Genomic DNA, 9,921 nt, shown 5'->3' with positions numbered 1-9,921 from the left:
ATAGAGCTTTATTCTTTTCTCAAATCCTTTCTGCTATGAAGTATCTTGAATTTCCTCTAGATTTAATGGATTTACTTCAATTATTGGCGCTGTAAAGTATCCTGAATTGCCTATAGATTTAACGGACTTGCTTCAGTTATTGGTATCTACTAACTCTGTCAATTGGAAGTTAAAGTTGATCATCCTTTATTGTAGAATTGGCAAAAATGGGTCAATTATATACATAATTATAAATATCCAAGTAACACCTAGAAGATTAATCATGTTTTGAATCAAAAGTAGTTGTTTGAGAGAATCTTTATGGTCAATTACAACTATTACTATCATGTTCCCTCTTATATGTTGAGCTTTCTGAGGATATTTTATACTCGTTCATGATTTATTTCAGAGAAAAAAAAAAAAAAAAAAAAGTCTATATTCAAAACCTCTTCACCGACTACAAAGTCTTACTACAAAATCCTCCAATATATTGAAAAGTTGGTGATCGATATGTTTCTGCCATATAAAAAAGGTACTGATTTTCATACGGCCGGTAATGTATGTATCTGGTTGTTTATATCTTTCAAAACGGTTTGTGTAGTGTCCAAACAAATTTTTTACATATGGATTCGTGTAGTGTTGAGACAATTTTATACATATGACGCGTTCCTATGGCCATTATTGTTGTTTATGCATTTTATTGTTCTCATGGTAGGTATCTCTTCATCATCTATGCAACTTGGATGTCTCATGCTTTTTTTTTTTTTTTTGGTAAACAACGGATTTTTATAAACTAAAAAGCAAAAGAGGAAACAGGACAGAGCCTTTCCGAGAATACACCAAGGCAATCAGTCTCAACAAAGGAAATAAGGTCCACAGGCGGACTTGAATACAGAGTAAAATCTAAACTTTGAGAACAACGTAGTCTAGCTAAGCGATCCGCACACAGATTCGCTTCCCGAAAGACATGTTTAATACGGGCATGAGGCATTTGGGAAACCAGCAGCTTACAGTCATCAATGAGAGGGGAAATCACAATGTTAGTGAATGAGGGGTTGTTAAGAGCCTCCACAATGACTTTAGCATCCATTTCTATAACTATTTCAGGAGTGTTTAATTGAAGACATAAGAGTAATCCATCTCTAAGGGCCCATAGCTCAGCTACAAGACTGTTTGCTTTCCCTAATCTTCTGGAGAAACCCACAACCCAGCTTCATTTGTCATCTCTTATCAATCCACCGCCCCCTGCACTACCCAACAAATCATTTGAAGCTCCATCAGTATTGAGCTTCAGGCAGCCGGCCTGGGGCTTATCCCAACGGATTCTTTGAGGGAGCCTGCTGTTCAACCCCTTAGGACGAGACGCACAAATAGCAAACTCCTCTGCCTGCATAATGATATCCTGCACGAGATTAGGATTAGGCCTTTTGTTGTTGAACACCAACATATTTCTTTGTTTCCATATCTTCCAGATGGCATAAAGGAAGATTGTTTGTGAAGTGGATAGTCTGTTTGGGTAGGGCTTCCCCTGTTGGCAGTTGGTAACAAGCCACTCCCTTGTGTTTTGAGTGAAAAAACCTTGATTAATAATTTGGAACTCCAGCTGACCCCAAATCGGCTTGATTAGCTCACAATCACGGAAAGCATGCATAATTGATTCACTTTCAGTATGACAAAGGGGACAAATTGGATCCTGAGAGACCCCTCTTCTCACAAGGCACTCTTTAACCCCAACACTGTTGTGCATACATTTCCACACAAAATTCTAAATTGTAGGGAGGGCATTAAGCTTCCATATCCACCCGCCAGCAAAGGTTTCTTCATTTGGGACCTCATTGGCAAGGAAATAAGCACTCCCCAAATTGAATGAACCTTTAGGAGAGTGACTCCAGGCAAGCTTGTCCCCGCCTCTCGCAACAATGGGAGTGAGAATAGCTTGAATTTCAGCTTTCAGCTCCGGGGGAAAAACAAAAGGAATAACTGACCAATCCCATCCATAAGGAGCAGCAACATCTCTGATCCTGAGATTGGAGGTTTCACGGGTAAGAGGACCATGGATAACTTGTCAAAGAGGACCAAGGTTTGTCCAACAGTCGAACCACAAACTTAAATTACTATCAAAGCCCGGAATCCACTTCACACCCTTCCTGAAAACTTCTTCACCTTTTAAAATCCCTCTCCAAGTGGGGGAGCATGGCGATCTTGACTTAATTCGCTCCTCAGTTCTTTGTCTTGTGCCATACTTAGCCTTAAGAACCCTTGCCCAAAGTGCATCGCCCTCCGTGTGAAGCCTCTAGTTGAGCTTTGCTAGAAGGGCTGTATTTCTACCCTTTGCTGTTTGTAATCCCAACCCACCTACATCCTTTGGTCTAGTGACTTTCCTCCAGTTCACCTAATGCATCTTCTTTGAGTTATCCGTCGACCCCCAAAGGAAGTTTCTATTCACTCTATCCACACCTTCCAAGATCTTGTTGGGCAGATAAGCATTCTGCATTACATGAGCTGGGATGGTGGAGGAAGAGGCTTGGATCAACACTTTTCTGTCTGCCATAGACAAAAGATTTGCTTTCCACCTAGCAAGTTTTTTCTTCACCCTATCAAGGACAAATCCAAACTCTTGGTTGTTGGTCCCTGGATGTTTGAGTGGGAAACCTAAGTATTTTCCCAAGTTAGAAGTATGCTGGAAGCCCAATAAACCCGAGAGTATATCTCTTTGGTCAGGATCAATGTTGGGAGAGAAGAAAACCCGGGACTTCTCTTCACTAATGGTTTGCCCTGATTTAGTACAGAATTTTGTTACGGGGTCTTTTACCGCTGCACAACTACCAGAATCAGATCTGGCAAATAAAATGAGGTCATCAGCGAAGAATAGATGGGAAAAAGAAGGCCCACATCTAGAAGCTTTGACTGGATGCCAAAGCTCACTCTGGCATTTTTCCTCAATCAGGCGGCCTAGATACTCCATACAAAGGATAAAGAGATACGGTGAGATGGGGTCACCTTGCCGGATTCCTCTAGAAGGCTTGAAGGGTTCAGGACTGCCTCTATTAAAAAGGAGAGAAGTTGATACTGAAGTCACACAACTTAAGATGAGGTCCGAAAGCCTATTTGGAAAATTGAAATTTATCAGCATCTCCCGGATAAACCCCAATCAATTTTATCATAAGCTTTTTCAAGGTCGATCTTAATGGCCATATAACCTCTTTTACCCTTGGTTTTGCCTATGGTGTGAATTAGCTCCTGTGCAATAATGGTGTTATCCACTCCACGTCTCCCAGGTATGAAGGCAGCTTGGCAAGGGGAAATAAGCTTGTCCAGAAGCGGTCTTACCCTCGCCACAATCACCTTAGTAATGATCTTGTAAATCGTATTGCACAGGTTGATTAGTCTGTAGTTACCAATAATCTCAGGGCCTTGAATTTTGGGAATCAGCATAATGTGGGTTTTATTCATAAACTCAGGAACCCTTCGCTTGGTAAAAACATCCATGACTTCCTCCAACACTGAATCTCCAACAACCAACCAGAATCTCTGGAAGAACCCAGCGTGCAATCCGTCCAGCCCGAGGGCCTTGTACGCCTTCATAGACCAGAGAGCTTCCTTGATTTCTTCCCTTGTGGCCACAGAGTCTAGATTACATTTATCTTCCTCAAATAGCTGGTTCTACCACTGGTGGTGGTGCAAACCTAACCGGCTAGCCTCTGTGTGCGAAGTGGTGTAGAGGGAAATAAAGCCCTTCCTGAAGTAGTCCATAACCTCCCTTTCTCCAGTAATCCAATCTCCCCTCTCATCCTTTACCGAAGCAATATGGTTCCTCCGCCTTCTAGCTAGGGCCGAGATGTGGAAGAAGGAGGTATTCCTATCTCCTTGGATCATCCAATTTATCCTCGACTTCAAAGCCCACAAATCTCTTTCTTGATCCAGGACCATTTCGAGTTTGCTGTGAATTTGGTTCTCTAGGTAAATGAGATTATCACTAGGCTGATTTGCCAAGGCACGTTGGATGCCATAAAGCCTGGCTCTGCATCTCCTTTTTTTTTGCATGAATATTCTCGAAATGAATTTTATTCCAGACAATGGCTTCCTTTGTAAATCTGTCTATCGAGTCAGCCAACTTCCTAGAACCATTCCAGGCCAAAAATTCTGAAACCGAAAAGGTCTGTTGAGGTGTAACGATCTGTTGGGATTGGACTCTAAAAGGACCGGGCAATGATCTGAGTGGCACCAAGGGAGATGGGTGACCTTAGCATTTGGGTAGAGCAAGCACCAATCCGGATTCCCAAAGAATCTGTCAATTCTTTCAAGAATGAGATTATTCAAGTCTCTTTTATTAGACCATGTATACCTTGGCCCAGAGAAACCCATGTCTACCATACTGCACTTGTCTAGACAATCTTTGAACAAAAAGGACCGGCCAATACTGACACCCCTTCCACCAAACTTATCTTCACCAATTAATGGCTCATTGAAGTCCCCAGCCATTATCCATGATTTATTATGCAGCTCAGCCACTTTAGAGAGGTTTTCCCACAACACACAACGTTCTGCACTTCTACGACTAGCATATATAGCAGAGAATATCCAAGCAAGGTCAGAGGAGCATACCTTAACCTCCACATGGATCTCCTACTCAGTTTTTGCCAATGTCTCAACCTCAACTTTATCTGAGTTCCAAAGAAGCCAAAGCCCACCTGCGTACCCAATTGTGTCGGTATGGATAGTACCATCAAAAGGGAGTAAATTTGAAACCTCCTTAGCTCTCCTACCTCCAAGCTTGGTCTCCATGACTACAAAAATGGCCGGATCATGAATCCGAGTAAGGTCCTGAATGTGACTCTGAAAATTGGGCTTCAGAGCGCCCCTGCTATTCTAGATTATTATATTCATGGTAAAATGATAGGCTAGGAAAAGACACTCATTAACAGGCGGCCACAACACCACCACCCTACTCCGATTCCATCCGATCGTCACCATTATCTCCAGCATTTGTCTCCATCTTAGGCACAGCGTCAGCTTCTTCTCGAACACTCCCATCTTCCTCTTTCAAGCTACAGGGAAGGGATTGAGGTTCAGGGCTTGCTGGAAGACCTGTAGGAGCTTGGAGATGTATCGGATTCCCTAGACCGAGATGGAGATGGAATGACTCTTGAGCATATAGAGAATCAGAGCTGATCTCCAGATCGGGTTTGTGAGCAGGAGCTTCGGGTTTGGTGGAAGCCACGAACTTGAAGGGAAAGCTTGACGATGAGCCGGGATCATGGTTGGGAAGAAAGCTAGAATTGGCGGAAGGGATGAAAGGTTGGGAATGAGAGGTATCGACACCACTACTTTGCATAGATGCACTTCTATTTCGGGCAATTCCTTTCATGCCCTTGACAGATAGTCTAGGAGTGCTCTTCTGGGCTAACAGGGCGTGTGTGGGCCTATCCTGACCTCTTTGGGCCCGCGGAGGTAAAACATGGTTGTTGCCCATACCAGAATGGGCCTTCAGCCCGATCCCATTAGGCCTATCGACTGGTCTAGTAGAGGGCTGGGACTTTAAAATGGTTGCATTGCCAATGCCCCCAGCTGTCTGGGCATGCATAGAATTCCATGCTGATCTAGTGGACCCCGCAAGAGCGGGTCCTTTCTTTGTCCCCTTTTGAATTTGTTTTTTCCTAGTCACAACCATCCAAAGGCCATACTGTCCGTCAGTGTCCTATGCTCCACTCACCTTTGGCATTGCATGGGATCCACCAGAGAAGTAGGCTTCATGCAAATTGTCTGAGCGAACTTCCGGTTCGTCCTTGTTCACCTCCTCCGCTGCTGCCGGCGGTTTACCGTTGTGAATCACGTAAGGGCAAGCCTCCTTACGATGACCCACCCTTCCACAAGCGAAGCAAAGTTTGTGGATACCTTCGTAGGAGATGGCTTGTTCAAACTTACCGATTAATATAGTATTAACCAACGGCTTATTGACATCAATTTGAATGCACAACCTAGCGTACTTACCTCGGGCCTCCATGGCCGTGTGACTATCAATTCTATGCACCTTGCCAATAGCTTCGCCAATTGGCCTAAGAATATCCGCTTCATATAGCTCAATAGAAAGCTCGTAAAGTCTTATCCAAACAGCAATGAGAGAAACGTTTGTTGAGGAAGGCTTAAAAAATGGCTCCCATGGCCTGAGGGAGAGGAAGTGGTCTCCTATAAACCATGGTCCATTCCTTAGCACATTGTCCAAATCTTCCTTGACATAAAAACGAGTTAGGAAGAAATCGTTACCAAGGTCCACACAGTCAAGCCTTCCTGATGGTTTCCACAGTTGACTTAGCTTGGAATGAAGGTAGTTGAGACCCACAGATCTGCCAACCAGTTTCACAATAATGGCTTTCGACCACGAGTCCCTGATGCACATTTTGGTCTCCTGTGTAAGCTTGACTGCAACTAGCCCTTCCCTGAGTCTTTCTGTAGAGTCCTCATCATCCGAATCCACCTCTGCATCCATGTGGTCGGAAATATCAAAAGCTTGAACAAAAGCTCCTGGAATTTGCCCAACAAGTTTATCCTTGAAAGAAACTTTAGAGTGAGCCCAAGTATCCTGACTAAACCGATGAGGGGAGCCCTCACTAGACTCATCATTGAAGCCCACGTGATGATAATCCTTAACCTTCTTATTGCTTTGAGCTAATTCCGCCTCTTCCTCTCTAGAGAGATTACGACTCATAGTTCACTCTTTTGGTTCTGCTTTTGGATGTCTCATGCTAAGTATAACTAATGTTTTATTTTTGTACCTTTAGATTGAGAGAATGTTCATAGGCCTTCTCTCCCTCGAAGAGGGGCCTGTCCCACCGCGTTGTCACCCATAAATGGTAATGACCAAAATGAAATGTTATCAAAAAATAAAATTAAGGACCAAAACGAAACTTATGAATCAGCAAGAACGAAAATAAAAATACCACCTAAATATAGAGACAAAAAATAAAATTTTCCTTCTTTTCTTTTTTCCTTCTTTTAAAAACTAGGTAAGATTTCAAGTGTTAACCATTGGTAATCTTCTTAACACCACTTTGGTGCTCACTTATCAAACAACAAATCTTTTACAAGAGGAATCTAAAAACGACAAGTTACATATATCTTCAAACTATCAATCTTTTAACAGAGTTTTTAGAAAAGATATGGAATGAGAGCCTTAACATCCTCGGGAAAATTTTCAAATTTTGAGAGATACCATCTCCTGGTGGCATAACTCCTTCCCATCAAGTAAAAAATAGTGCCTAAAGTGAAGGAGAATGCATATAGTGTTTGGGAGATAAAAGAGATCCCTAAGAAATCTATAATTTCAAAAAGATAGTGTGGGCATATCACTAAGTCAAACAAGCCACCCTTTGGAATCCTATACTCTTTGTCACCTTTTCCCCTCAGTTTAGAGAGGAGGTAATGGTGGTAAAAGTTGCCACCAATTCCTATAAGAAACAACAATATTCCAGGATACTTCAGATCAACTGGTGGCTCTGAAATGTCTTGTGATACGTGCTGGGCATAAATCATGCTTGCAGTAGACAAGAAATAGCTAAGAGAGATAGGAATTGCAGAATCAAGTATCATCCCGCCGCTGAATTGGTGGACAACTAGCACCTATAAAACATGGTAAAGTATTTAACTATTTAACTATTTGCTAATTTACTGCCTCTATATATATTAGATCTATTTGTTCCAATTGTCAATAACATAAATTCATCCATTATATTTGCCAAACAAGAATGATATATAAAATGGAATACGTTTTTTTTGTAAAACATCAATATCCTTTCTAGAACACTGTCATGAGCTTCTCCAAACTTATACACAAAATCATTGTCTTTCCCTTTGAGTAATACCTTTAAATGTCCTTTAATCATCTAACGATAATCTCTTTACATGATTAAACTTTTCAACTAGGTTTGCTCTTTGAGAAATACATGTTGTGGTATAATAATAAATAAAAAATTAAAAAAAAAAAATTATCTATATGAGTTAAACAAAAAAAAAAAAAAAAACGAAAAACAGTAACGATAATTCAACAAAATAAACTTGTGTGTGTGGGTGTGAAGGAGAGAGAGAGGGATGGGATTGTACCTCAAAGATCCTCTTAAAGAAATGAAGGGCTAGAGCTGACTTAAGCAACAGAGTTCGGAAATCATGATATGGGAAAAGCACAAAGGATGTGAGAGCAGCAAGAAACGCCGGAGTATAGAGAAAGAGCATGCCTGTTCTGCTAGAAAGTTTAATTTTTGTTATAGATTGGTGAGAATTTGCATTCCAAAATTTGGAGTAGTTCAAGTGCTTTCCTCTTGCTTCCGACAACCCAGTATAAGCCAATGATGTTAAGCTCACAACTGACATGGCCTTGATGAAAAGTGATGGGGGTGGTGGGAAAATAAAACTCAGAAACACAGACATCACCATGGCTACCCTTTTGTGATTTGAGCTCTCTCTCTCTCTCTCTCTCGATTTCTGCAATGTTCTGGAGATATATGGTTGAGAGAAATGTGGTTGAGTAGCTTAATTATATGGTTGTGCCAAATAAAGAAGAGTATGACACGTTGGGTAGTCTTGTCACTCGTGGCTCCATCGCATTCACACACAAAAATATAAAAATAAAAAATAAAACATGTGCTATAAAAAATATATATATATATATATATATATATGAGTATTTTGGTTTAATATTGTTAAATCCGGAGTTTATTTGCGTTATAGACACTGTTCTAAATTATTTAGAGAATTGAGGAAAGAGAGTGAATTTCGACAACACCGTTGCCAAAATTCAACAAAAGTATGAGAGAGAAAGAGAAAAAGTGGGAAAGAGAAAATTTTGAATTTCGGTAATCACATTACCGAAATTCCTGCTGTCCAACCTGGCAATGCCATTGCCGAAATAGGGGAAAATTTTTTTGTGGTAATTGTGGCAATGCCATTGCCGAAAATGGGAGGAGAAAAATAAATAAATAATGGTTGTTGAAATTTGGGGAGGAATTAAAAAAAAAAATGCTACGTCCATAATATTTTTACAATATTTTCACAATAAATCATAGATGATTAGTTATTATTAGTTCAAATTTGAATTTAACACTGAGATTTTTTTTAATTCAACAATAACAACTTACCACTTAAAATTTGTTGTAAGAATATTATAAAAATTGTGTGCACATATCATTAAAAAAAAAGAAAAAAAAGAAAAAAAAAGAAAAAGGTGGAATGGATTGTGGCAATGGCATTGCCGAAATAGAAGGGGAAAAAAAAAATTTCCCTCCTATTTCGGCAATGCCATTGCCACAAATCCATTCCACTTTTTTTTTATTTTTTTTTATTTTAAGAAATGATATGTGTACATAATTTTTACAATATTTTTACAGCAAATTTTAAATGGTAGGTTGTTATTGTTGGATTAAAAAAGTAATCTCAGTGTTAAATTCAAATTTAAACTAATAATAACTAATCACCTATAATTTGTTGTGAAAATGTTGTAAAAATATTATGGACGTAACATTTTTTTTTATTCCTCCCCAGATTTCGACAACCATTATTTGTTTTTTCCTCCCATTTTCGGCAATAGCATTGCCACAAAATTTTTTTCCCCCTATTTCGACAATGGCATTGCCACAATTGGTTTTCGGTCAGCAGGTTTGGGCAGCAGAAATTTCGGTAATCTAATTACTGAAATTCAAAATTTTCTCTCTCTTACTTTTTTCTTTCTCTCTCATACTTTTGTTGAATTTCGGCAACATTGTTGCTGAAATTCACTCTCTTTCCTCATTTTTCTAAATAACTTGGAACAATATCTATAACTCTAGATTTAGCAATATTTGGCCAAAAGGCTCATATATATATATTATTTATTTATTTATATATATATATATATATTATTTATTTATTTTAATCTAATGATTGGAGTGGCCACATCTTTCTGATTCGATCCAG

At 39.9% G+C, this 9,921-nt stretch overlaps 1 protein-coding gene across 1 annotated transcript; it reads right to left on the bottom strand.

Annotated features, from left to right (window-relative positions):
- Nucleotides 1–7,014: 7,014 nt before the first annotated feature.
- LOC115986930 (steroid 5-alpha-reductase DET2) lies at nt 7,015–8,497 on the bottom strand. Its single transcript, XM_031110357.1, has 2 exons — nt 8,077–8,497; nt 7,015–7,596 (listed from the first exon to the last, which is right to left on the bottom strand). Exons 1-2 carry the CDS (start codon nt 8,404–8,406, stop codon nt 7,126–7,128), a joined length of 801 nt encoding a protein of 266 aa, XP_030966217.1. The 5' UTR covers nt 8,407–8,497; the 3' UTR covers nt 7,015–7,125.
- Between the last annotated feature and the right edge of the window lie 1,424 nt (nt 8,498–9,921).

This window comes from Quercus lobata, chromosome 4 (genome assembly GCF_001633185.2).
Source record: "Quercus lobata isolate SW786 chromosome 4, ValleyOak3.0 Primary Assembly, whole genome shotgun sequence".
Lineage (NCBI taxonomy): Eukaryota > Viridiplantae > Streptophyta > Magnoliopsida > Fagales > Fagaceae > Quercus > Quercus lobata.
Note: the sequence above shows the minus strand (reverse complement) of the source record. Positions and strands in the feature narration are given on the sequence as shown.

Coding starts and splice junctions, on each gene's coding strand:
- LOC115986930 (XM_031110357.1), bottom strand. CDS start 8,406: ATGGTGATGTCTGTGTTTCTGAGTTTTATTTTCCCACCACCCCCATCA. Junction 7,597..8,076: donor TCTTTAAGAGGATCTTTGAG/GTACAATCCCAT, acceptor CATGTTTTATAG/GTGCTAGTTGTCCACCAATT.